This window comes from Molossus molossus, unplaced genomic scaffold, assembly GCF_014108415.1.
Source record: "Molossus molossus isolate mMolMol1 unplaced genomic scaffold, mMolMol1.p scaffold_m16_p_10, whole genome shotgun sequence".
NCBI classification, from domain to species: domain Eukaryota; kingdom Metazoa; phylum Chordata; class Mammalia; order Chiroptera; family Molossidae; genus Molossus; species Molossus molossus.
The window spans coordinates 20,789,997-20,817,662 of NW_023425345.1; the positions used below are offsets into that span (position 1 = coordinate 20,789,997).

The following is a 27,666-nucleotide window of genomic DNA, read 5'->3' on the forward strand; positions in this document are numbered from 1 at the left end:
GTTGGATTCCCGATGGGGCACATGCCCAGGTTGTGGGCCCAATCCCCAGTGGGGGGCATGCAGGAGGCACTCAATTGATATTCTCTTTCATCAATGTTTCTATCTCTCTCTCTCCCTCTCCCTTTCTCTCTCTCTAAAATCAATAAAGAAAAAAATTTTTAAAAAACAACAACAAAAAAGAAATGCAGGAATACCAGAGAGAAATGAGGTCCAAGAGTTCTGAGCTCCCTGTTCCTTTTCCCCTTGGTCCAACAGCTGACTCCACTCCCCAGAGTTCATGCTGACCCCCCTCCCCAGAGTCCACCCTGCCTAGCTTTTCCTGCCCCCCCCCCACCTTGATCCTTAGGGCAGAACATCTATAGATGAGAATGGAGCTTGGATATCCCCACCTTGGGCTGACTTCACTCCACCTTAATCTCCAGCTTCTGAAGAACTGGAGAGTTGAGCTAAACTCACAGAGGAGCTCACCTCTACCAACCCCCAGGGAGCCTCCAAGTACAGCACAGTAGACCCAAAGCAGAGCTCTCAAAGCAGTCATTGGAATAATGTGCCAGAGACACAGTACCCAGTTTCCAGTGTGAAGCAAGAAAGGCCAAGGCTCCTCATCTACAAAATGGGGACCATGCATGGGGACCACGCCAGTACCCTCAGGTCATATGCATTGATGATGAAATGCATGTAAAATGTTGAGCAAGTGTTTGCCATATATTAAGCAATAAGTGGTAGCCATATGAATAGTTTGTATTAATAATTAATAACTTCAAAGTTCTATTTTTAATATTACAAGAAAATTTTAATAGTCTGTGCCAACTATTTAAGCCATTACACATAGCCTAGTACAACAAGAGAATCTCTTTCATTGTTCAGGGTAAATGAGAGATGTGGTACTAAAATGTTCAACAAAATTGTCTTTAAAAAGATGGTGAGTGGTAGGTAGATCTAGGAATATGAAAAGTTAACTAGTTTCATGGAGAAATGTCTTCCAGGGGAAGAAATACTGGTGAGGGAGAGAATGAGACAGATGGAGAATGGAAGAGGAGCAAACTAGGGGACAACAGAATTGGCTGTTAGGGTCTATGAGCAAAGGTTAGAGAGAAGACAGCTTCAGATAGCAGAGTCCCTCCTCCCTCATTGCATCTCTCTCTCACACACACACACACACACACATACACACACACACACACACACACACACACACACACACACACACACACACACTCCACAGCAGTACAGAGTCACTGGACTCCAGGTGAGGGTTGCAGCCCCAGCCCTCCCATTCTGACTCCATGGGTCATAGAAGGAGACTCAGGTTCCAGGCTGGTTCTATGAGAATCATGAACTTGGGCCCTGGCCAGTTTGGCTCAGCGGTTAGAGCGTCGGCCTGCGGTCCAGAGAGACCCGGGTTCGGTTCCCACTAAGGGCATGTACCTCGGTTGCAGTTTGTCCCTGGCCCTGGTTAGTCGTGCTGGTGGCAGCCACTCGATATGTCCCTTGCACGTCAATGTTTCTCTCTCTCTCTCTCTCTCTTCCTCCCACTCTATCTGAACAAAAAAATGGGGGAAAAAATGTCCTCGGGTGAGGATTGAAAAAAAAAAGAATCATGAACTTGGGCAAGTCACTTCTCCTGCTACCCTCAGTAAGAAAAGGAAGGCAACTTAATCATTTGTTTCTTCCCTAACACTCTGACTCTAACTCCTAACTCTAAGGTCCAGGGGTAGCACAGAAAGATGGGGTGGAGAGAAGGAAACACCACAGGGTAGAAATGCAGCAGCCAGGAAAACTCCAGGTGGTGGAGGAGCTGACTGCTGTCTCTAAACAGAGCCAGCTTTGTCCAGCAGGTCCCGCCCCCCACCCACCCCCCAGCAGAAGACAGGCAGCTGGGACCGGCAGGGCAAGGTGAGGCTGGGCTGTGGTGAGAACACACGAGGGCAGCCGGGACCTGACAGCTCTGACGGAGGAGACTCTTATAACACCATCATTTCCCTCCTCTGCTGGAGCCTAGGAAAGGGAAGTCGGAAAGCACCCCATCAGTTCTTGGTCACAACCTTTTCTATCTCTCCACTCCTTTCACTATCTCTTCCTCTTTCCCCAAGATTCACTTGGCTCTTCAGGATAGGGAGACTGTAATTGAGGGGAGTAAGATGAGGGCAGCAGGGAAATGTCCCCAAAGATGACAAGGAAGGGTAACTTCTAGGTTCCAGGTCTGGGATGCTGGAGTGGGGGGAGGAACCAGGGGTCCAAAAACCCAAGCTCCACTCAGACACCCCTCAATTTCTCCTCTATTAAAATTAAAAGCTGGAAGGGCTCGGCCAGTGTGGCTCAGTGGATTGAGCTTCATCCTGTGGACTGAGAGGTCCTGGTTCAATTCCCAGTTGGGGCACATGCCTGGGTTGTGGGCTCAATACCCAGTGGGGTCCTGCAGGAGGCAACTGATCGATATTTCTTTTTTATATCAGTGTTTCTATCTCTTTCTTTCTTCCTCTCTCACTAAAAAAAAATTCAGCCCGGCCAGTGTGGCTCAGTGGTTGAGCCATCAACCCATGCACCAAGAGGTCGCCAGTTTGATTCCTGGTCAGGGCACATGCCTAGGTTGTGAGCCAAATCCCCAGTGAGGGGCATGCAGGAGGTGACCAATCAATGTTCTGTCTCTTTGATGTTTCTATCTCTCTTCTTCTCCCTTCCTCTCTCTCTAAAAAAATCCATGAATAAAAAGAAATTCATAAAAAAAAAATTCAAAAATTTAATAAAAACATATTTAAAAAATAAAAAAGCTGGAGAGCCCTGGTCAGTATGGCTCAGTTGGTTGAGTGTTGTCCCAGGTACCAAGAGGTCGCCAGTTTGATTCCTGGTCAAAGCAAATGCCCGTGGGCTCGATACCCAGTGTCGGGTGTGCAGGAGGCAGCCCAGCCCGATCACTGTTTCTCTCTCATTGATGTTTCTCTCTCCCTCTCCCTTCCTCTCTCTTCTAAAACCAATAAAAACATATTTTAAAAAAGTAAAGCTGGGAGGATTCTCCTGCTGCTCTCTCCATGATAGTGCAAGAATGAGAATACACAAGGCTTTGAGGGTCCAGAAGAATGTGGCCTGAGTCTCATCCTCCTCCACTACTACTGGGCAGATGAGGATGTTCTGTATCAGCTGGGTGCTGAGTCGTGGGTACTCAGTGAATGGAGTAGAGGATTATTGACGATGGTAACTAAAGTTGGGAAGGAAAGGAATGTTTATACAATAGACGGGGGCAAGTTATCACAAGCACTACCTAGTAGGTCTCCTGAGGGGAGCACCATGTCTGCACCCTCCCCAAATCACAGGTGCACAGCCATGTCCATGGAGGGATTAGCAGAACAGTGGGTCTCTCCTAAGGCCCCTGAAGAGTGGTCATTTCCATAGTGAATCCAAGGGGTATAGGAGTCTGTCTCCCACACCCCACCCACACCCATACCCTAGGACCTCCTGGGAGCTTGAGCAGAGACCCAGGGACTCATATCCACTCCTTCCCTCCTTCAGGGAATTGCATCTAACTCTCCAGACACTTTTTATGCAACAAATATTTATTGAGTGACTGCCTACTTGCTCCAAGTGGGACACTGGGCCAGACCCTGAGGTTACATAAATGAACAACAGTCCCTGACCACAAGGAGCTCACAGTCTAGATGGTGAGGCAAACACAAATGAACAAGAAAGTAAAATGCAAAATGAGCACTCTGACAGAAGTTACAGTGCTACGGGAGTCCAGGGGAGAGGGGAGTGATCAGTTCTGGGGAAGACATGACGGGGCAGAAGCCTTCATAAAAGTAGTGGTATCTGAGTAGGGTGCTAAAGGATGCATAGGAGTTCTCCAGCTGATAGTGGGGAAGGCTACCAGGCTTAGGAAATAGTTTGAGCCAACTTGCAGAGGTATGAAGGATACAGGGCAGAGGTGTTGGGATGTGGCTCTGTGAGGGTGTGGCACAGATGAGGCTGGAATTGTCCTGGGGCCGACTGGGAACGGCCAAGTTTTACTACACTGGTCTGCTCCAGCCCCTGCTCTGGGGAGTCAGGGAAGGGGACTTTTGGGAGGGGTTCCCCACCCAAGTTCAAGAAGAGGAGCAAACATCTGTGTCACTGGAAAGCAGTGTGGCCAGGCCAGTCCGAGGCTGGCTTCAGTCACCCCTGGGTAGGAAACTGGGCATGCCTTTGTGTGCCTTTGTTTATGTTTTGTTCTGGTCATCAGTTGTTTCCTAGGAAAGTTCCTTGTCAAAGCTCCAAGTCTGACTTGGCTGATCCAAGGGAAAAGGAGACTTATCTGTACTTCAGTGAGGAAACCAGAGTGTTTTAGAGGCAGGACCAGGGGGGACCGGGCAGGAGCCAAGGGCAATTCTTGGCAGCTTCTTTGGCCCCCGTTCTCTGGGCAATTTCTGTAGCCCGTACCCACGCTGCTTTCCTCCCCCACACCAAAGGCAGTGGGGCAGCTCCGAGAGCTAGCCCAACATGCTTTCATCTGCCAGGTCTGTCCCACCACCCAGGGAAGCTGCTTGCCTTGGGGCTGGCACCCTCCTTCCCTTCAGGCTTCCTCTCGGGGCTCCTCCAGACTGAAGGCGGAGGAACTGGCTCCTGCCAAGCTGGACAGAGTTGGGCAGGGGCCCAGGGTGGCATAGGCTGGTGGAGGGGCAGTCAAGGCGGGGGAAGTAGCAGGGTTTGGCAGGGCTGAGGTGGGGGAGGGGGGCTGGGGGCAAAAACGTGAAGGGAGGGAGGAAGCTGGAGTGGAGGCCACCTCCTGAGCTCCTCTGCCCCCTCGGCCTGGAGACCAGTATCGGCTTCGGAACCTCCGGAGCAGCATGAGGAATGTAATGACCATGAGGTCGAAGATGAGCTCGGCCATCTCCACCACAGACAGCACTGAGGAGCCGAACCACAGGCTCCACTGGCTGCCCAGGTTGGACAGGAGGGTGACCATCTGTGAGGAAGAGAGGCACACTGACCACTGGAGCAGAGGGCCCATCTCTCCTTACCCCTCTCAGCCTCTCGGTGGCCCCCTGGGCCCCTTCTGTCCCAGCTGTACCCATCTGGCACACCCTAACCTCCCACTGCCCCGAGAGACTTTATCCCCGGCTAAGTTCCTCTTCTTCCAACCCTCCCCTTCTTCCAACCCTCCCAACTTCACCCTCACCCCTGGCCCCTTTCCTTGGTCCCTTCCTTCAAGACCCAGACACTCTGGCCCAACAGAGTCAACCCCTTGTTTTCCCTAACAGCCGCCCACTCAGACCCCCCAGAAAATCAGGCTCAGTGAGGCAGGACGTACCGTAACGGAGGGAGACTCAGAATTGGTTTTGTAGTTCAGCTCCTTGAAGAAGACGTTGAGTTTGGCAATTCCATTTCTTTGGAGTGGGGGAGAGGATGGGAAGAAATAGCAGAGGATTAAATTCTCGAACCCTCAACAAAACCCTCCTCCAATTAACTATATCAATTCTTCTCTCCAGCTCTGTTTTCCCTCCCAAGCATTCCTTTCCTGGGGCTGGGACCAGGAAATCCTGGGGCTTCTCTGACCTTTTGTTTTTGATGGTGTAATTATTCTGTAGAGAGAGCATCCGGAAGACCCAGTCCTGGGGAAAAAATAGGGGCGTCAAGGGGGTCACCCTAGACTCTTCAGACTTAAAAGGTTGGGGGCAGGGTCAAACACACCCATATACATGAAAGACCACAGTGTTACACACACCTCCCCTTTCCTTCCCTTTGCCCACTTCACCTGGGATGTCACGGAGGGCCATCGTGAGTAACCTGCAGAGAGCTTGTAACTGGTCACACTGAGGATGGAGAAAGGCACTGAGTAATGGTGGTAGGGCTCTCCCACTCAAAGGCTTAGCTGAGTACCTGTATTCTACCCAGCCAAGCAGCCAGCCACCCAACCTGTGCCCCCGGGGAAGGGCACACTCACCTGCATGGCTTCCGGCACTTGGTGAAACAGCCCAGGCGATCGGAGGAGAAGGCATCCTGGAGCTTATAGTAGCAGTAGCCTGTGGGTGCACAGAGGCATTGTTTTCCTAGGGCACCTCAACCTTCTCTACCCCACACCCAAGAGGTCTCTCAGCATCCCGGGGGCACCCCCTTCACAAGAGTATCAAATAGATTACAGTGATGTCTCCTGTGCATCTGCACCGAAAAGGGTTTAAGAAATTATGCTATAAATAAATAAATATTAAAAAAGAAAAAGAAATTAAGCTAACTCAGGGCGGGGGGAGGGGTGGGGGAGGCTACATCTATGCAAAGAGATTTGGACAAAAATTTAAGTCAGAAAGAAGAATGGGAATAATTGTGTAAAACAATGAGATTAACCCACAGCGAGATACCACTTCATACCCACTAGGATGGCTATACTTGATAAAAAGACCAATGTCACCCTAATAAATTCAATTTTTTAAAAAAGACAATAGTGCCTGGCCAGCGTAGCTCAGTGATTGAGCGTTGACCCACGCACCAAGAGGATGTCGGTTCAATTCCGCGTCAGGACCCATGCCCAGGTTGTGGGCCAAACCTCCGGTGGGGGGCATGCAGGAGGTGGCCAATCCATGTTCTGTCTCACTGATGTTTCTATCTTTCTCTCCCTCTCCCTTCCTCTCTCTCTCTAAAAATAAAGAATAAAAAAAGAAAAACAAACAAACAAAAAAAACAAAACAATAGCAAATATTGCTGTAGAGAAAATGGAACCTCCTAAATTGCTGCTGAGAATGTAAAATGGTGTGGCCGCCTTTCCTCAGTCAACCAGGTCTGGGAATCTTTAATTAGGAAGACTGGGAAGCAGCTGGGCCCTTTTCTTCAGGGACTGAGCAGTCCTTAGGAAACTCAACAGACTAAGTTGTTAGCCTAGTTCCTTACCCTCATCCTCACAGCTTCTCAGCAATCAGTATTGTTGTTTTTCTCTCACAGACCTTCTTCAAACTCACAACCACTTAGAAATCATTGTTTGGGGGCAGAGATGAGCAGTGGGCAGGGAGTCAGGTCTGGACTTCCTGGGACCTCCAGGGACATCACGTCTCCCCTCTGGGTCTCAGCTTGCTTGTCTGAGACAGGAGAGGTGAGGCCAGCAGGCCTCCGCATTTCCCTCTAGCTCTGGTGCACTGTGATCTTTTAAGGTCAGAGAAACAGGAAGGGAGGCCACAACTGCAAAGTACAGGCAGGCGACACAGCTGTGAGGAGCAGACGGAGGGAAGGGAGGCGGTGGAAAGATCAACACAGACAGAGCCAAGACAGAAGCAGACACTAAACTCAGGTCTGCAGTGACCCAGCCTCATCCCCAAGAGGTGTGAAGGCTTGTGTCCTCCAGCAATGGCCAGCCACCCACCTACTGAGGGAGAGCTGGCCCCAGGGGAACCAGGGGAGAAGGGGACTCCAGAGGACTAGTCAGCTGGGACAGATAAGAGTATATGCACCAGGAAAGCCAAGCCTCTGTTTTCCATAGCTTCTTGTTTAGGATTTTCTTTCTCTCAGCTTCCTAGTACACAGCTTCCCTGCTGAGCCCAGCTGGAGTGAAAAGAAAAAGGGATCTGTCTTCCTAGACCAGGATAAGGAGGAGACTCCAGAGCTCTTCAAACTTTTTTGATTGTGCCCTCCTGTAGGTAAAAACTTCTTTGGGGGGGGGGGGGATAACCTACTCTGTATTTTCTAGTTGTCTATTCTTTTTTTTCTTCTTCTTCTTTATTGAGAGAGGAAGGGAGAGGGAGACAGAGATAGAAACATCAATGAGAGAGAACATCCACTGGCCGCCTCCTGCATGCCCCCCACTGGGGATTTGGCCCCCAAACTGGGCATGTGCCCTGACCAGGAATCAAACCAGCGACCTCTTGATACACGTGTTGATGCTCAACCACTGAGCCACACTGGCTGAGCGGTAAAAACTTCTTAAACAAGCAACTCCAATGTATGTATTTGGTTTATAAAGTACATATCTGCTGCTATTGAATTGATACATTATGTACATTAGAAAATATACACTGACAAGTTGGTGTGGCTCAGTGGGTTGAGCATTGTCCAATGGACTGAGAGGTCCCGGTTCGATTCCTGGTCAGGGCGCATGCCCGGGTTTCGGGCTTGATCCCCAGTGGGGGTGTGCAGGAGGCAGCTGATTGATGTTTCTATCTCACATCGATGTTTCCATCTCTCTCTCTCTTCCTCTCTCTCTAAAAAATCAATTTAAAAAACATAAAAATAAAAGAAAATATACATAAACTGGAAGATGTAAGAAAACGATAGAGATACATTTAACTTCTAGTATTATCCCCCTGCACCCCGCGAGTTATCCCATGCCTCACGCAGGGCCTTCAGGTTGAGAAGAGGAAGCTGTAGGCCGAGTGTGCACTGAAACCCCAGCAGGCCCAGCAGGGAATGGGGAGATTTTCCTCACGTGCTCTTCCTTCCTTATGCTGCAAGTTATTTTTAAATGGTGCCATTCCTTCACAAACACACGCAAGCCAAAACAGAAAGGGAGAAACTGTGCGGGAGGGACAGAGATCGTGAGTAGAAAACTGAGAGAGGTGAGTCTAGGGACTGGGAAACAAGAGACAGGGAGAATGAATCATGGTCCGTGGGAGCCAGAAGCAGCCCCACAGACTGGGGGCCCTGACTGGAGAGGGCTCCCGGAAAGTCCTGGGCCGATGGGGCAAGCCAGGGGCACCGTCCTGGACTCTCACCCCAGGAATCGTGTTTCCTGTAATCACAGTACTCCACACGCTCGGGCCGCGGGTAGAAGATGTAGGCGCAGCCGCACTCCTTGACCATGCTCTCCTGGAAGCAAGAGTGGATGCACACCTGGAGGAGAAGAGGGTGATGGGGAAAGAGGTTCCGGCCAGCTCTCACCCACAAACAGCCCAGAAGAGCCAGAGAAGGGCAGGATACACAATCCTCTGTGCTGCACCTCCAACCCTCTTTCCTCTGGTTACATACACATACTCCCATTATGACCGACCCACAGCGCAGGCCTGGGCGATGGCTGCCATAGAAACAGACTGGCCTCACCTGTTGCGTGTACTTGGAACGGTAAAGGTTCTTGACAAGGACATCGCTGCCATTATTGGTACAGTCTCCATAGTCGCCCCCAAGTCTGTCCAGGGCTTCCTGTGAATGTACACACCCAAGAAGTTGGAGGTCAGAGGTCAGAGCAAGTGGTCTAGGCCTCTTCCTGAACTCTCTGTCTTCCCTCAGCCTCAGGTTGCCTCTCCTACTCTTCCAGTTTTTTCAGTCCGCCTTCCCATTTCAAAACATGCTGCCAGGGGCCACATGTCCATCTCAGCGCTACTTTCAAGGACACTGGCCAGAGCACCCCCTGGAATCTTAAGCATGTTCCGAACACCTTCTCAGCACCCTCATCCGAGGTCCACTCCTCTGTTCCCTTCTTCCTTATGTCCACTCTGCCAGCCCTCTCACCCCTAATTTTTGCTCCTATAGACCTCCACATGCTCAAGGCTCAACCTCATGACCTCCTCCTCAGCCTCTGGCTGTCAAGTCCACCTCCCACACCCTCTCCCTTGCTCCTCGCCAATCAAGGGCTCTCCTCCCAGGCTCCCAGGCAGCATCCTTGCCTTCCTCATGCTGATGGAGGTCTCCACACCAGGCCGCAAGTTAAAGCCACCATCATCCATAAAGGGAGGCTCATCCTGCCCGTGCACCGTGACCCTGGCCCCGGTCACTGTGGACAGCAGCGGGATGAAGTCATTCTGCTCTGTGCGCAGAGTCAGGGACAGACCTGGGGCATGCAGAAGGAGCAGAGTTAGGGGAAGGTCTTAAAAAGCTTTAGGGGATGGAAATCTATCTTTCCACCCTGCCCAGTTCCTAATACTCCAAGGAGAGCAAAGCAGGAAGACCCCCAAATGGATGTGGCAACCCCTGAGCTGGATTCTGGGGGCAGGATTCCTACCACACCTTAAATGGACAATGTGCTGCCCATAGTGGAGAAAGAACAGTAAAGACTCCTTCCAGGACTGAGACAGGCATGTTATGGCAAGGCCCAGATGCACACAGCATCTCTAGGATGTGAGCTCAAGGTGGGTAAATGTGGGTGGGCAGGACAGTGAGAAGGGGCTGAGGCAGAGTTCAGGGACTGAGGGTATGGGGAGTTGCTCACCATTGTTGACCCCAGGCATAGAAGACATCCAGAGGTTGGAATTGTTCTCACCATTGAAAGTGTAGCAGTTTCCATATATAGGGTGGTGGAAGTGAGAATAATTCCTATTCAGGAGCGAGAGAAAGTAGGGTCACAGAGGAAAGTGTAAGGGGTCGGGAAGAGAGAAACGTTCAGGGCCATTGTTTCCTTATCACCTGCTGTGTGCCAACAGCCTGCAAGGGCATCACCCCTACATCACAAAAGAGGAAGACAGAGCACGAACTGTGACGTCAAGCTTGGGACTAAACCCAGGTTCCCCTCAGTAGGCCACCTGACCTGCCTGGCCTTGTGACCACTCTTCTACTACTGTGTTGTATTATGAAGACTCTTGCAGTATCCCTAGCTTCTCACATGTCTAAATCTTAGTTTGCCATTTGGATTGTGATCTCCTTGAAGACTGGGTCCTCAACACATTCGTCTCTGTATCCTCTCTGTATTAATTGCATAGTTCTTGGCATATAGGAAATAATTAGTAAATAGATGTTAATAAATGAATGAATGAAATGAAAGGGAACAGGGTTAGAGCAGAGAGTAAGACCAGTGGTGAGCATGGAGCTGAGAGGAGGAAGGCAGAAATGAGTAGGGTTCTGGTTGCATGGCTCTGAGCAAATAATTTTTCCTAAGTTTATTCTTCTCACCTGTAAAATAAGGAGATTGAAACAAGGTGATCTGGAGTATTCCATTAGCCTTGAAGAACAAAGGCATAGAGGTGTGAAATATTGATGCACATTCTGGGAAGTGCTAGAAAGTCAACATTTCCAGAGCAAAGGCTGGATTTAGGGAGGGACAGAAGGGGAGACAATGAAAGGGAGCAGCGCCAGTGCTAAAGGGCCTGTGAGCTCTGCTCAGTGGTAGAGGGCACAGGTGCTATGTGGCAGATGCACACCAGGGACTCCATGCAGCAGGTAACAGAACAGATGGAGCAACATGGGTGAGTCTAAAAAAGAGAGCTTAGTAAAAAAAAAAAAAAAAAGTAAGAAGTGAAATTAAATATATAACACAACACCATTTATATTACATACACATTTGTAAAAACAGATATAAAGAGATACACAGTAAGCACATTATAAGAATATATGAGGCCTGGCCGGTTTGGCTCAGCAGTTAGAGTGTCAGCTGAGTCTTGGGTTCGATTCCAGTCAAGGGCACAAACCTCAGCTGAGGTTAAATCCCAGCCCTGGTCGGGTCAAACGGGAGGCAACAAGTCGATGTGGCTCTATCACGTCAATGTTTCTCTCTATCTCTCACTCTCTCCCTCCCTCCCACTCTGTCTAATGATAAATAGGAAAATATCCTTGGGTGAGGAATTTTAAAAAAGAAAGAATATATGAGCTGCATTATAATGTAAAAGCACAGACACCAGAACTAAACTACATGTATTGTAATCCTAGCTCTAACAAGTATTAGCTATGGGACCAACATATCTCTCTCTACTGCAATTTCCTGTAAAATGGGGTATTGTGAGGATTAAATTACACTCAGACAGTGCTTAGCACTTAGTAAGAGCTATATAAGTTTACTATTAAGATTATAGGGATTCATTAAGACAGCTAAAGTCAGTCCTAGCCAAGTAGCTCAGTTGGTTAGAGCGTTGTTCGATCCCTGGTCAGAGCACATACAAAAATCAATCAATGAATGTATAAATAAGTGCAACAACAAATAGATGTTTCTCTCGCGCTCTCTCAAATCAATTAAAAACAAGAAGATGGCTAAAGTGAAAAAGACAGACAACAACGAATGGAGGATGTGAAGAATTTAGAACCATCATACATTGCTGGTGGGAATGTAAAATGGCACAGCCACTAGGAAAACAGTCTGCCAGTTCCTCAAAATGTTAAACATAGAATTACCATATGACCCAGCAATTCCACTCCTAGGCATATACCTAAGAGAAATGAAAATATATCCATACAAAAACTTATACAGGACTGTTCACAGCAGCATTGTTTGTAATAGCCAAAAAAGTGGAAAGAACCCAAAAGTCCATCAGTTGAGGAACAGATAAACAAATATGACATGTCCATACAATGGAATATTATTAAGCCATGGAAAAGAATGAAGTACTGATACATGCTGCAACATGGATGAACCTTGAAGACACTGTGCTAAGGGAAAGAAGCGAGACGTAAAAGAACACATATTCTTTTTTTTTTTTATCCTCACCCGAGGACATTTTTTTTTTTCCCCATTTTTTGCTCAGATAGAGTGGGAGGAAGAGAGAGAGAGAAACATCAACATGAAAGGGACACATCAAGTGGCTGCCACCCACACGATCCAGCCAGGGCTAGGGACAAACTGCAACTGAGGTACGCGCCCTTAGCAGGAACCGAACCCGGGTCTCTCTGGACCGCAGGCTGACGCTCCAACTGCTGAGCCAAACCAGCCAGGGCAGAACACATATTCTATGATGCATTTATATGAAATGTCTACAAGTAGGACAATTTACAGACACAGAAAGTAGATTAGTGGTTCCCAGGGCTTGGAGGAGAGGAGAAAATAGGGAGGTACTGCTAATGGGTACAGCGTTTCTTTTTGGGGTGTGGAAGATGTTCTAAAATTAGTGGTAATGGTTGCACAATTCTTTGAATATACAAGAAAACCACTGAATGGTATATATTAAAAGGATGACTTTAATGGTATGTGGATTATATCTCAATAAATTTGTTTTTAAAGTATAAACAGGACTAACTGGAACAGTTAAGTACAGTGAACTAAAGTAAGAAAAATGAAGTATAAAGCTTCCTGTGATTACAGAATAAAGAGAGGATTGAGAGGCAGAAAGACAAATTGGCCAAGAGCGGGGGTGAGGGGAGTAATAATAACCCAGGTGAGAAATAATGAGGCTCTGAGCTAAGGAAGTGACCTAGGCATCAAGACTAAGATGAACTATGGTCTTTCCATTGATAGGGAGGCAGGAGCATGGGACAGGCATAGAGAAAGGATCGGTGGTAAGGTGACAGAAAGAGAGACTCGGTGGCAGCTGTGAGCTGACCCAGGCTCAGATACTACTACTGTGTCACTTCCCAGATGCTAGCTCCTGTCCTCAAACAAACACAAGACTAGAGATAAGAACAAAGTCATGTTCTGGGCAGAGTGTGTGTGCCAGGTGAGGGGTGGAGGCAGAAGCAGCAGACACCTGGCCCTGCTGCCATTCAGCACCGACATGGGAGGGAAGGACTCCCTGTAGAGCGGAGAGGCTGCCTCAACACCCTTCCTTAACCATGTAGAAGCAGGAAGATGGCACCTGAAAATCAAGGAGCAGAATCAGGGAGGAGATGTGAGGGTAGGAGGGGCCAGAGGGTACAAAAGGAAACCTCCCTTACTCCTAACTTCTCCCAGTCCCCAGAGAGCTGGCAGCTGCCATGACCTCTTTGCAAGGACAGTATGACAGAAATCTTAACAGAAAGAATGCCTGGTGGGAAGAATCCTTAAACTAGGGTTGGCCTGGTGGTCTAGCTTGAGTAATAAGACCCCATCATTCATTGCAGTTTACAAAGTGCCCTTGAATTTGTCATTTCATGCACTCGGAGATGAATGTTATCACCATCTTCATGACTGGAGTAAAAGTGATGGCAAGGATTATAAATACATTTTCTTCTTTGATGTATCCCAAAAGCCTAGACCAGTGACTGACACTCAGACAGTCAAAAATATTTGTTGAATGAACATTGAATAAATTCATTTTCAGCCCATTTTACAAACATAGAAACAGGCTCTGAAGAGTAATTTAAAATGCCCAGAGTCGATCGGTCAGGAAATAACAGAGCCAGAGCAAGAACTCGGGTTTAATCCCTCACTGAATCCATGCTATTTCCACCACACTCCTGCCCACCTCATCTGAGACAGTGGAAGATGGAACCAGATAACCTTCTAGGCACTTTTGAGTTTCACACTAGTGAGAAAGAGGACTTAGATAGGGAACCATGCTTCTATCCCTTGATTTCCCAAAGCTGGACCTCAACCCCAGCCCTCCCAGGGGCAACCTCATTCAGACCCAGCCCTGCAGGGAGCAGAAGTCCTACAGATTGATCCGTGGGGCAGAGGTTTGGACCTGAGGTCAACACATCCCCTCCTTCGTGCAGGCATTTATTTAAGCAGCAAGCATTTCCTCGGTGTTACTCATGCTGGGCCTCAGGCTGGCTCTCAGTAGGAGACACCATGGGGAGCACCCAGCCAGGCAGGACAGACTCACGCTTGACTGCAGGAGGCCTGGTTGAAGCGGCAACTAAAGATGAAGTTGCCCAGCTTGTCCTCCTCCAGGGATGTAAAGGTATCCGGCAGTCTTGACAGAATGTTGATGTAGTGGAAGCGGTACCACTCCCTCACCGCATCCACCCCTGATGAGTATGTCTGGTAGAAGCAGTCTGATTTGTTCTGGTTACACTAGAAACAGAGACCAGAGTGTCAGAGGGCCAGCAGCAGGGGTCAGGCAGCAGGGCAGGGCCAAGATCAAGGAATGAGTGGTCTGGAGTCCTAAGGACTTAGAGACGGGGGTGGGTAGCCAGGACTAGACAAGAAGAAGAGGCAGAGAGGAGCAGAAGCCTGGAGGAGAGTGGACCAGGAGGGTATGGGATTAAAGGAGTGGGAGGTTGACCAGGAGCTGTTATTTATAGTCTCTGCTGGAGGGTGGAGCAAGGATTCTTCTCCCCATTTCACTGATGGGAAGACTGAGGGACTAAGAATTTTGTCCTAACAACAGCTAGGACCAGAACTCTGGTCTCCTGGTAGTATGACTAAAGGGGGCTTCTCTTTTCTTCTTCCCTCTGCTGTTCTCCCACTTCCTCTTACCCTCTTTTTTCTTTTTTCTTAAAACAATTTTTAAGTCTCCCTTTACAGTCTTGTTCTCAGTCTTAGGCCTGCAGAAACCCGGTTCCACAGCAGATTTGACTTCACGCCGCTTAAACCCTCCCACAGAAGCCCCCAAAGAGGAGACACCCCCCACAAGCTGGAGCACAGAGAGATGCTGTTTCATTTTGTTTTTCAAAAATGTATGATTGATTGATTTTGACAGCAAGCGGACGAGGTCTTGACTCATCACTAGGCAACGGAGGCGGGGCGGAAAGGGCGGGGATCCAGTGTGTGGACGAACCGGAAGGGCCGGGATTGTTTTCAGGCCTGGGCCCTCGGGGGCGGGGCGCTGGGGGCGGGGCGCTGGGGGCGGGGCCCTCGGGGGCGGGGCCTTACCAGCTTGAAGCCGATCTTCCAGTCCTTCCAGTTCACTTGCGGGTTGTTGTCCCGCAAGCTGGAGGCTGCGTTGCGGGCTCTGCGGGCCGGGGACGAGGCTGGGTGGTCCTGCAGGCGCTGCAGGGGGTGCGACAGGGTCTCCCGGAGGTCGCGGCGGCCTCGGCGATGGGTCCCGAGGGTGTTGAAGGAGTTGTATTTGTACAAGTCGAACAGCGTCTGTTCTGTGATGCGGTCCAGCTCCTCCAGCTCCCCTTTAACCTGCGTGTACCTGGAAGGGGCGATGGGGAAAGGGTCGGACTAGGGGGCAGCCTCGCGCGAACGCCTGGCCCCTGTGAGCCTCAGTTTCCTCGTCTGAAACTGGTGAGGCAGGAGGGGTGGCGGTGGGGGCAGACAGGTGTGTCTGCCGGAATTAGTGGAATTAGTGACGGTGACAGCATTTATTGCAGCCTGTGGCCTGTTTATCGAAAGGGAGAGGCAGGAGGCGCCTGTCCGCGAAGCGCTCTCCTCCCCCTCGCCCTGGCATAGAAGGGAACCCGGAACTTGTGTGCCCTTTCCCAAGACAGGAGAGGGGGTGGCTTTGACCTGGGATCATACACTGCCATGGACCCGCGGCGCGCAGGTCATCCCACCCTGATCCCCTCTGAGGAGGGTGGCCTTTGGGCCTGCCACCCAGCACCTTCTAAAACAGGGGTTCTCAACTGCATTCCTACTGAGGAACTTCAAAAAAATACCAATGCTGCAAACTACACCCCACCCCCACCCACCAGGATTAGATTTTAATAAGTTTTGGGTGGGGCGCAAACTCTGGTAAGTTAAACACTGCCCAGTATAAATCATCACATTCCTTCTTAATACTGGTCCTCTTACCATCTCCATTATGAAAGTACAAAGTAGTAAGGCCTTAGGGATAGAACCTACCAAAACAAAACACACACACGCGCACACGCACACATATCTAGAACTAATAACTTAAATAAGGTTGTAGGATACAACACCAATATACAAAAATTAATTGTATTTCTACATACTAGCAACAAAAGTTGGGAAATAAAATCACAAAAACACCATTTTAAATAGCATAAACAACACCAAATACTCGGAATAAATCTAATGAAAGACGTGCAAGACTAACCACTACACTGAAAATCCTGCTGAGTAAAATCTAAGACCAAAATAAATGGAGAGATATATATGTTTATGGGTCGGAAACTCAGTGGAGTTAAAATGTCTCCCAAATTGATCTTTAGATTCAACACAATCCCTATCAAAATTTCAGCAAACATTTTTAAAGATATTGACAGGCTGGTTCTAAGATTTATATGAAAATGAAAAGAATTCAGAATGGCCAAAACAATTTTAGAAAATAAGAGCAAAGTTGGAGTACTTTACCTGACTTAAAACTTACTATGAAACCACAATAATCAAAACAGTGTAGTACTTACGTAAGCATAGACAAGGGATCAATGGAACAGAATAAAATCCAGAAATAAACTTACATATATATAATCAGTGGATTTTTTAACAACGCACCAATTCAATTCAATGGGGAAAATCTTTTTTATTTATTTTTTTATCCTCACCCGAGGACATTTTTTGATATTTTGTTCAGATAGAGTGGGAGGGAGAGAGAGGAAGAGAGAGAGAGAGAAACATCGACGTGAAAGGGACACATCGAGTGGTCGCCACCCACACGACCCAACCAGGGCCGGGGACAAACCGCAACCGAAGCACATGCCCTTAGCGGGAACCAAACCCGGGTCTCTCTGGACCGCAGGCTGACGCTCTAACCGCTGAGCCAAAACGGCCAGGGCGAAAATCTTTTTTTTTAAAACAGATGATGCTGAAACAATTTGTATACTGTACTGGGGGGAAGGGGTAATGAACTTCAACCTCTACCTCAGTCCATACACGAAAATTAAGTGAAGATGGATCATAGACCTAAACATAAAATTCAGAATCATAAAGATTCTAGAAGAAAACCTAGAATATATCTTTATGACCTTAGGGTAGGTTAAACTTTTTTGGAATATCTAAGGAAGAACTCCTCCTGAAATATAAAGACCTTTTACACATGAAAAGACAAATCATGTTTAAAATGAACCCAAAAAATATATATATCACTAACCACATGAAAAGAATCTCAACACAATTAGTCCTCAGGGAAATGCAAATTAAAACCATAACGAGGTACCATTTAACATGCATTAGAAAGGCTAAAACTAAAAGATTGACAACATCAAATGTTGGTAAGAATGTGAAGCAACTGGAATTGCTGATGGGAATCTAAATGGTACAACTGATTTGGAGGACTCTTTAGTAATTACTTACAAAGTTAAACATGTGTCTACCTTGTGACCCAGCAATTTCATTTTTGTATATTTTACCCAATTCCACTCCTAGCTATTTACCCAAGAGCAATGAAAACATAAAGACTTGTACATGAATATTCATAGCAGTTTTATTCATAATAGCCAAAACACTTTAAACAATCCTAATGTCCATCAATACCACCCAGCAAAAAAAGGGGGGGGGGGGGGCTTGGGAGACTGATTCAGGCAAAAAACGTGGGAGAACTTCAGACACATTAAATTGAACAAAATAAGCTAGACACACAAACAAGAAAATACATATTGTTATTCCATTTATATGAAGTCTAAGAACAGATCAAGCTAACTGATGGTGATAAAAGTCAGAAAATGAGCACAGAGGGAAAAGAACTAACTGCAAAGAAACACCAGGTAATGGAAATGCTCAATAGCTTGATTGTCAAACTTCAATGAGCACTTAAGATTTGTGCATTTTTGCCCGGCTGGTCTGGCTCAGTGGTTGAGCATCAACCCATGCACCAAGAGGTCCCTGGTTCGATTCCTGGTCAGGGCACATGCCCAGGTTGTGGGCCTGATCCCCCAGTTTGGAGCATGCAGGAGGCAGCTAATCGATGTTCTCTCTCATCCATGTTTCTATCTCTCTCTCCCTCTCCCTTCTTCTCTCTCTAAAAATCAATAAAGAAATTTAAAAAAGGAAGATTTGTGTATTTTATTATATGTAAATTATACTTCAAAGAAAAAGTCAAATATCAGGACAGGGCTCCACTTGTCAGAGATTCAGATTTAGTGGGAAGAGGTGAGACCGAAACAAGGTTGTTTTGACAAGAGCCCCAGAGGGTCCTAATGTGCCATTACGTTAATCACTGTCTAGTCTATATCCTCACAGTCCTCCTCCCCTTGGATCCATTTCTCTCTCCTTCATAAAAGTCTAACTGGCTGGGCCTCAGGCATCAGCTCCAGCTGCCCCTCATGCCTTCACAGGAGAAAATGTAGCTCAGGTCGAAAGTGCGTGTTTGATATTCTGATTTGTTATTGGTAATTAAAAGAATGACTGTAATAGCTAGTATTTATTAAACACCTACTATAGCCAGGCACTGTGGTATTACAATGTACATTATTTAATCTAATCTTCAGTGTAATTCAGCATACTATTAGCCACTGTTAGCTAATACTATTGTCATTCCCTTTTACAGGTGAAAAACCTGAGGCAGGTGACTTGTTCACAGTCACACAATCAGGAAGTGGGTCAGAAGGCACTCTAACCGTCACACTGCCTCCACTGTGTCCCTGCGAGCTCTGGCTATTTTAGGAGTTGGCAAGATGCCACAGGAAGAACACCAGAGCTAGCCTGCTGGATGCGGGTCCTGGTGTGCCAGTCCCACACTTGCTAGCTGTGTTGGAAGTAACCTTTTTGAATCCAACCTATTTCCTCATCTGTAAAATGGGCCTAACCCTAGATCTGCCTACATATGAACCTTTCAGAGGGTTAAATGAGAGAAGAGTCAGTGACACAAAGTGAAGAGGGCATCAAATATCAGAAAGGCACAGAGAGGACCCTGAAGCCCAAGAAACCAAAGCGTCTTCCTCGTAGTCACATTGCAAGTATCCAGGTGCCCTAACTTGGCTGGAGTTATTTCCACAACATGAGCCACCACATCTCTGGCTGGGCCTCCCTCTCCACCTGCCCCCGCCCCCCAATCCCAAGCTATCTCAGGTCCCTCTGTGTCCCAATTCTGCCCCTCCCCCTCCCTCATTCTCGTCACCAACTCCACGCTATCTGTCACTTCTCCAGCCACATCTCTCTTCTCCACCGAGCCCCATGCTGCCCCTCTGCCAGGCTCACCCTTCAGTGACCGTCCACATAGTCAGCTCCCTCCTGCCTCTTCCAGAGAGGGCTTCGGTGACCGCCCTCAACTCCACCTGTGACAAAGCCCCCAGAAGAGGCCAGGCTCCCTACAGAATGCCATCGCTCCCCAGCGTCTAATTCTCTCCCCTTTTTTGGCTTGAGGCAGCAAGAAGTATTCTCATATCACCCCTTCAATAAAGAAACCTCTCCCTCCTTTTCAGTGGACACCTACACTAGAAAACTGCCCACTGAGTAAAAACCACTAATTACATCAGATCACGCCCGGCAAGCAGGAGGACCCCGGCAAGAGGCCAGGGCCGGGAGGGGTAGAATGCTGACAAGGGGGCTTCGGCAAGACAATCCAGCCCTTCTGAGCATGACTCCCACCCAGGTCATGGTCACTGCCCTCACTGTGCTCTGCTCTGGCAGGCAGCCCCACATGGGAGGGGGTGAACTCTTGCACTGTTTGATCAGGCAGGCACTATTGTCTCCACTTTACAATTGAGGAAACAGAGGACCGTCAACTAGGCAACTTCCCCCAAGGTCACTCAGCTAGAAAGTATAGGCAACATGATGTGAACCCAGTCTTTTCGACTCAATGACCCCAGCTTTTTTCTTTTTTTTTTTATCCTCACCTGAGGACATTTTTGCATTTATCTTTAGATAGAGCAAGAGGGAGAGAGGAAGGAAGAGAGAGAAACATCGATGTGAGAGAGACACATCCACTGGCTGCCACCCACATGACCCCAACAGGGACTGGGGACAAATTGCAACCGAGGTACACGCCCTTAGAGGGAACCGAACCCGGGTCTCTCTGGTCCATGGGCCGACGCTCTAACCACTAAGCCAAACCAGCCAGGGCGACCCCAGCTTTTTTCATTACTCTGCCTCCAAGCTCAGAAACACTTGAGACAGCAGCAAACTCTTTCCTCGAAGCTGGCCATCTCCCTTCCAGCCTCTCTTCTCTGCCCAGGACAGACTGGCAGGGTCAGGGACACTAGGAGACTGAAGGGCTGATACCCTGTTCTCTTCCTATCTGTGTCTCCTCCTCCTCCTTCCCTCCCTCTTTTCCCTGGATGATCTCCCCTCACAGAAGAGTCCATGCTCCCCAGGCAGCCTTGAGATTTGCCCAAACCCTCATCCCACACACCCACCCACCCGGCGGCCTCTAGCTGAGCGTCCTCAGCCAGAATTCTGGAGGTACGCAACAGAATTCCAGCCGGGCACTGGAAACTCACCAGCGTCCTCCCCTGCCAGTGTGTATCTGGGGACCTGGCCGACTCCCTCCTTCCTCCAGGGATCACCTAGAAGTCTTGATTTCCCTTTCTTTGGCCCCTTCCCCAGCTCCTCCAACCTGTCTCCCAGGTTGGGAGACACTTTCTCCACCATGGTCCCTATATGAACTCAGCCTGCACCACACCTCATTCATAGGCAGGTGCCCTGCCAGCATCTCCTCACCTGTGAGCCCTGGAGTTGGTTCTGAGCTCTCAGGTCACATGTGGAAGTCAGCCCTGGCTGTGACATTTTAAGAGCAATAGATGTTGCCCAACCCATGTGGCGCAGTGGTTGAACATCGACCCGGGCACCAAGAGATCGCCGGCTCGATTCCGGTCAGGGCACATGCCCAGGTTGTGGGCCCGATCTCCAGTGGGGGGCATGCAGGAGGCGGCCAATCGATATTCTCTCTCGTCGATGTTTCTATCTCTCTCTCCCTTCCTCTCTCTTTAAAAATCAATAAAGAAAAAAAAATTAAGAGCAATAGATGTTCAGAAACCAATGATTATTCAGAGGATGGACAGCAGGGTGATGAAACCATTTCATGTGGGGAAACGACACGGAAACCAAGTTCTAATCCACGTTCCAGGCTCATAGCCTTGCCACGTGTTGGTCATTTAGCCTTGGAGAAGTTACTTATCCTCTGTGCCTCTGTTTTACCATCTAGAAAAATGGGAGTATTAGTTGTACCTACTGCATCAGGTTGCCATGAGGATGGAATGAGTTAATACATGAAAAGTACTGCGGAAAATGCCTGGCAGAGTAGGTACCATACAACTGTTGCTGTTGTTTTTATTATCATTACTGTTTTATTACTATGATTGGAGAAGAAAAAGCTTCAAAGAGACAGAACCAGGACCAGACCATAGACATTATCATAAAGTCAGTTGCAGCTTTAACTAAGGAAGAACTCCTAACAGCAGCTTCCCCAGAGGTAGTGAGGTTCCTGACATGAAAGGGAGTCCACCACTGTGGGGACAGTGGGGGGAGTCAGCTCTAAGGGTCTGGGTTTTCTGTCCCTGCTAGGCCTGCCACCGCAGAGCCTGGTTTCCAGATCCTGCAGAAGGTGCAGGGTCTCCCCACCAGGGTTAGGGACAGGAAGACCTAGCTCAGGTCCCTTCCCACCCTCCCTGCAGCTTCTCTCTTCTGGGAATTGCCCCTGCCCTCGCCCCATTCCTGCTGCCATGCCTCCTGCTCGGCCATCTCTGGGAAGGATTCCATGACCTCCTTCGTTGTTAAGAACCTCAAGTCCTTCCATAGGTCAAGTCTAAATCTTTCCCAGAATTGGATTAAAAAAAGTATGTTCTCTGGTTTCTGTAGATATGAAGACTGGCTCTCCTGGGTGAACAAAGCCCTCTCCTCTGTTGGCCAGGAAAAAAAAAAAGGGACCACAGTGGCTGATGCTTCACCTTAAATTCTTAGAGCTTCCTTGCTTAGTGTGGGTCTTTAGCCTTCATTCCCTTTCCCGAAAGTTACAAAGCAGCCCAGAAACCCATACCTCCTTCTTCCTCCCCCTCCCTGGTCTGACTTTGCCTCATTCCAGTTATCTTGTCCACAGATTTCCACCTCCTCCCTGCTTCCCCTGAAGGAGTCATTCATCACGCCTCTGCCTCTTGCACCCGCCACCAGCATGATTCACACATGGGTCACTTACCCACCACTGCATTAACCTATCCACCCACCCCTGCCTCTCTCCTTGAACAGAAGCCAACAGCCCTGGACCCCTCCCTCCTGTACTCCCGACAAGTACCCCCTCCTCTTCCTGCTGCTCTTCCCCAGGGACTCTCACCAGCACCCTCAACATTGGATGCCTCTGCCTGGCCCCTCCTTAAAGAGCAATGGGACAAAGAGCTTTGAAATCAAACGCACTTTGTTTGTTACTCAGTGGATAACCTGCATGGCACTGGCTTCTGGGGGTGGGGGTGGTGTTTTGCAATCCCAGGTTCACCACCTGCTACCTTTGTGAACTTGGGCAAGTTACTTAACCACTCTGGGCCTCAATTTACTCATCTATAAAATGGGAGTAATACTGGTACCTACTTCAGAGGTCTGTTGTGAGGATTGAATAATTTACTTAATACAGAATTTAATTTGTCTGGTACATATTACTATATAAGTTGTAGCTATTGTTGTTGCTGTTGTTGGTGGTGGTTTTTTAATTTGCTGTGTGACCTTGCTCAATTATTTCACCTCCATTTCCTCATCTGCAAAACAGAAATAAAATAATGCCTGTCTCCATGGACTTGTCAGAATTAAATAAGATAGTGCCCATAAAGCACCCAGTGCAGGATTGAGCACACAGCAGGTGTTCAATAAACTTCCCCTGCACTAAAGAGCTTTCCCTGACGCCCCTTTCTTCCTGGGTGCTCTCTCCACCGGGTCCGCAGCAGCCCATCCTTTCTGTGTGGATGCCTGTCTCCTAGGCTTCAGGCACATGGAGGCAGAGGCTCTGGTTTCCATTCTCTGGGTTTGTTTCCTGGACTGTCCAGGGCCTGCACCCAGCAGAACCATAGAAATACTCAGGCCTCGGGCGGCCGGTGTGGCTCAGTGGATTGAGTGTCGTCCCGTGGACTGAGAGGTCCCAGTTCGATTCCCGGTCAGGGCGCATGCCCGGGTTTTGGGCTCGATTCCCAGTGACGGGTGTGCAGGAGGCAGCCGCTCGATGTATCTCTCTCACATAGATGTTCCTATCTCTCTCTCCCTTTCTCTCTCTCTAAAAAATCAATAAAAACATATTTTAAAAAAAGAAAGAAATACTCAGGCCTCAACAGATTCACCCCTGCTCTTTCCATTTCTCACCATCTTTCAACCACAATGTTTTCTGAGCACCTACTACTCTGCCTGTTGTCCCTCCCGCCTGCCTGTCTTTCCCTCCCTGCTGGCTCAGGGCACCCCACTGTCCTCCTGTCCACAAAAGCCAGAGGGGATGAGGAGTGGCATAAAGATTAGGGCAGGAGAGCTACCGGGGCTCAAGAAGAAGAAGAGCAAAGCCGGTGGCCACCCAGCGAAGAGAAAGGAGGCTGAAGGAGGAATGAAATGTACACATCTCATGGGAAACTTCATTTATTGTACATCCCATGTCGTGGGTATTAAGAAGAGGCAGGGGTTTGTGATCAGGCAAACAGAGGGTAAGTCACAGCTCAGTCACTCTCCCTGTGACCCTGTGACTTGTCTCTTTTTGCCTCAGTTTCCTCAAGTGTAAATTGGGGCATGAATGCCCTGGCCGGTTTGGCTCAGCGGTTAGAGCATCGGCCTGCGGTCCAGAGAGACCCGGGTTCGGTTCCCACTAAGGGTACGTACCTCGGTTGCAGTTTGTCCCCGGCCCTGGATGGGTCGTGCAGGTGGCAGCCACTCAATGTGTCCCTTTCACGTTGATGTTTCTCTCTCTCTCTTCCCCTCCCACTCTATCTGAACAAAATATGGAAAAATGTCCTCAGGTGAGGATAAAAAAAAAAAAAGGGGCATGAATAGTATCTGCCTCGGAGGATGTTGGAGAAGGAAAGGGGAGGCCTGCAGAGAGCTCGGCAGTGCTCAGGGGGGTAAAGCAGCTTCATAGTAAATGGCCCCATACCCTGGACATTGTATGGAGGTTAATCCAATGGAACGGTCCGGCAGTTTCTGCTCTGCAGGACAGAATGCCCCGACCTTTATTAGCCCAAGACACACTTTTGGACACAACAGAATATATGGGGGATCTTCACCCCCAATATGTGACCAATCCCTATCCTCCATCGCATGCATACCCAATGTGTTTGCTCACCCACGCTCTCTCACAATCACAAACACATGCGCTCGTAAATCTCCCACTCCTTGAAGACAGAGACTAGACCTCACACGGCTTTGTTATAATCAGCACAGTGCACTGCAGGCATCTGTTCATATGCTTAATTCATCCATTTTATTTTCTTTCCCAATACCCTGCAAATTATCTACTCTTCAATGAAGATTGTATGAATTATGAATATGTCCATTTGCCAGGTGCCTAGCACTGTGTCTGGCTTGCTGCAGGGGATCCCACAGTGTTGCATGACTGAGTAACCACAAATACAAAATATATAAAAAACACCCAGCCCCACCCTCCTTTCTTCTCCAGAGTTTACCACCCCCTCTGGCTTCCAGACCAAAAGTTGGCAAAGAGCGCTGATGAAACCCAAAACTTCAGAACACACCCAATCACTAAAGTCAGGCTCCTGGGCAGGTGAAGTGCGCAGCTCAGCTGGGATCACCTCCCCATTTTCGCTGGGTCTTTGGGGGACCAGCTAGACAAGGGAGCCGGGGAACAGTTATCATGTCCCATTCTCCTTCTGGCTCCGTAACTCTCCAACCCCAGTCTTAAGGCTCACCATTGCTTTGCCTCCATCCTTCATTTTGCTTTCTCCAAAACACACTCCCCTTCTAACCCGAGACTGACAGCAGGGTCTAGCCCTACCAGCTCCCACTGCCCACCGCCACAGCACCTGAGATAGGTTCCTCTCTGCAGAAGGAGGAAGTCCTGTTCTTTGCTCTCCTCTACCACTAGGGAAAGGCTCAGGATGACCTCCACCTTGCCCTTCTGGAAGTTACCAGCATCTTGACCTCATCAGCACCCCCTCCCACTTGCAAGAGGACGGGAGGAAGAGGGCACTGTTGGTCCAACAACCACACTCTAGATAAGCCGAGGGCACTAGGAAGACTCCATTGGACTGAACCGTCTGCCCATCAAGGGGGAACTCCTAATGTTGCCCAAAGAGAAGTCTGCCTGGGGACAGTACTGCCTTCTACCCCTGGGTCTGGGGGTCTGCCTGCCCAGTGGGCACCTCTGTACCCTCTGCACTACCCTTCCAGGCACCAGGAAGTGGTAGAGGGCCCAACTGACCTGTAGGGATTGAGGGTGCAGACGGTAACAGCGGGGAAGACGAGCTTGTCAGAGTTGAGGTTGATGTTGAGGCTGACGGGGTAGCTAAAGTACTCTTCAAACATCAGGCCAAACTGCCAGTACATCATGCCGAAGGTGCAGAGCCAGAGCACGGCCCAGAAGGCCGTCTTCATGCGGTTGTGCTGGGAGCACACCAGGCGGATGGCACCGTGGATGGTGGTATTGTTGCAGAAGAACTGGAAGAGGTCTCGATAGGAGCGGTGGAACTCGATCAGGGCCTCCTCCTCCTCCGTGGGCTGCTGGGGGACCGTGGGTTTGGGGCCTGGCCCCAGCTCCTCACACTTGTCTCCCTTCATGAGCCCTTGGGTGGGTTGTGGAGGGTGAGGGTCAGGGCAGAGTTCTGGGTTCCGAGTGCCCTCCCCCATCATCAGCTTAACCCCAGAGAGAGGCTGCTCCAGGCCATGCCCACATCCCACCCTGAGCCCACCTGGTCCCACTCCTCCCTCCCTCCACCTGCCCAGGAGCCACCTAACCTGCTGGAGTCAGGGCCAGAACTGCAGCTGGGCTTCCCTGGAGTGGCCTCTCCTCTGCTTCCCTGATAAGGTCACCTTTTGGTTTCAGTCCCAGCACCTCCCTTTTCGTCTCCACAGCCATCAGCCTCTGCTTAGTAGTCAGTCTCGTTGTTGATATCTCTTTCCTCTCTCTCTGCCTTCTGCTTCTCTTGGGTCTCTTTCCTGACTCTTCTTCCTCGCCTGGTTCCTCTGTTCTCCAGGCTCTCTGATCCTGCCCCTGTTCCTCTTCCTCCCGCTCTCCCCTCTCAGTCCGGGCTCTCTCCTCCAGCCTGGGCTATGTCCTGACTCCCTCTGTCCCAGGGGTGGCAGGACTCCAGGAGTCCTGGCTGCCACCTGCTCCCCACTCCCAAGCTGTGACTGGACTAGGGCTGGTTCCTTTCTAGTTGAATCTGGCAGCCGAGCCTCTCCTCCCCCTCACCTGACAGGTGCAGAGCCTGGCCAGGGAGCCCGCCTGCCAGCAACAGAGGCCTCATTAGCATCTCAATTAAAGGTGAGCAGGGCAGGGGGAGGGTCAGAGGAGGAGTCTGAGCTGAGAGTTTTCCAAAAGGAGGAGGGTTCCTGAGGGCAGGTGACCTGGGTGCTGGGACTGGGGAAGAAGGTAGGAGGCTGGAAGAAGAGGCAGGGCCTGGGGAGAGATAGGAAGCTGACAGGCAAGGAGACTGGGGAACAGAATGGCAGGAGAGGGTCAGAGGTATGGACCAGAGAGAAGGCCCCTGAACACAAAGCCAGAAGGACAAAACAAGGGAAAAGGACAAGCCAGGACAGTGAGACTAGGGTGGGGAGACCCGGAGAGAGGAAAAGGAAAAAGGGAGATAGATGGAGGAGGACAGAATGAAGAACTGGGAGGGGCCCAGAGAAGAGGCAGAGGGAGGAAGGTGAAGAGGAGGGAGCCAGCCCCAGAAGAACTCTCCCTCCCATGCAGGACAGCAAGGGCAGGGGGGCCCAAGTGGGCTTCCAGGAGCTAGGTTCCCCTCATTGGGGATCCTTCCAAGGATACTCACAGGTCAGCCTCACCCCCACCCCCAAGTTGTGAAGAGGATTTTAGTGGGAGTACCTCCTGGCACTCAGCACGAAGCACCCTCTGTCTCTTCCTCCTGGTTTATCCTCTTCCCTCCTGACTCCTCACCATCACCCCTACCTTGTCCAGGCCAGGGAGGGGCCCAGGTGAAGCTGGGGGCTAGGCGGGGCCCTGGGACATTCTGTTCTTTTTTACACCATTGGCTGCCAGGGCAGGAATGTGTAATGTCCCCTATTGTGGTCACGGGGTTGCAGGAATGTGGGCATTGAGAGGCAAGCAGGGGACAGGCAGGGGCACTTAGGCACAGACCCGGAGCCCAGGGACAGCAGGCTTTGGGGGGGCAGAGAGGGAAGTGGGCAGCATTGGGTGTCTGGGAGGAAGAGGGCAGGCATGGCCGAGTCTATACCAGCCCTGGAAGGAAGGAAACATTCATTTGTAGGGGTTTTTCCTCCAGAGT

At 49.5% G+C, this 27,666-nt stretch overlaps 1 protein-coding gene across 1 annotated transcript; it reads right to left on the reverse strand.

Moving 5' to 3' along the window:
* Window positions 1-3,571: 3,571 nt before the first annotated feature.
* Window positions 3,572-26,405, reverse strand: SCNN1A (sodium channel epithelial 1 subunit alpha). The gene is made up of 13 exons (XM_036252444.1): window positions 26,153-26,405; window positions 25,620-25,980; window positions 15,317-15,584; window positions 14,325-14,515; window positions 10,094-10,197; window positions 9,552-9,715; window positions 8,989-9,087; window positions 8,664-8,781; window positions 5,915-5,993; window positions 5,726-5,783; window positions 5,527-5,582; window positions 5,282-5,357; window positions 3,572-4,936 (listed from the first exon to the last, which is right to left on the reverse strand). Exons 1-13 carry the CDS (start codon window positions 26,271-26,273, stop codon window positions 4,544-4,546), a joined length of 2,088 nt encoding a protein of 695 aa, XP_036108337.1. The 5' UTR covers window positions 26,274-26,405; the 3' UTR covers window positions 3,572-4,543.
* Window positions 26,406-27,666: the final 1,261 nt, after the last annotated feature.

Coding starts and splice junctions, on each gene's coding strand:
- SCNN1A (XM_036252444.1), bottom strand. CDS start 26,273: ATGGCTGTGGAGACGAAAAGGGAGGTGCTGGGACTGAAACCAAAAGGT. Junction 14,516..15,316: donor GGAAGATCGGCTTCAAGCTG/GTAAGGCCCCGC, acceptor CTCTGTTTCTAG/TGTAACCAGAACAAATCAGA. Junction 5,358..5,526: donor TACACCATCAAAAACAAAAG/GTCAGAGAAGCC, acceptor CCCACTCCAAAG/AAATGGAATTGCCAAACTCA.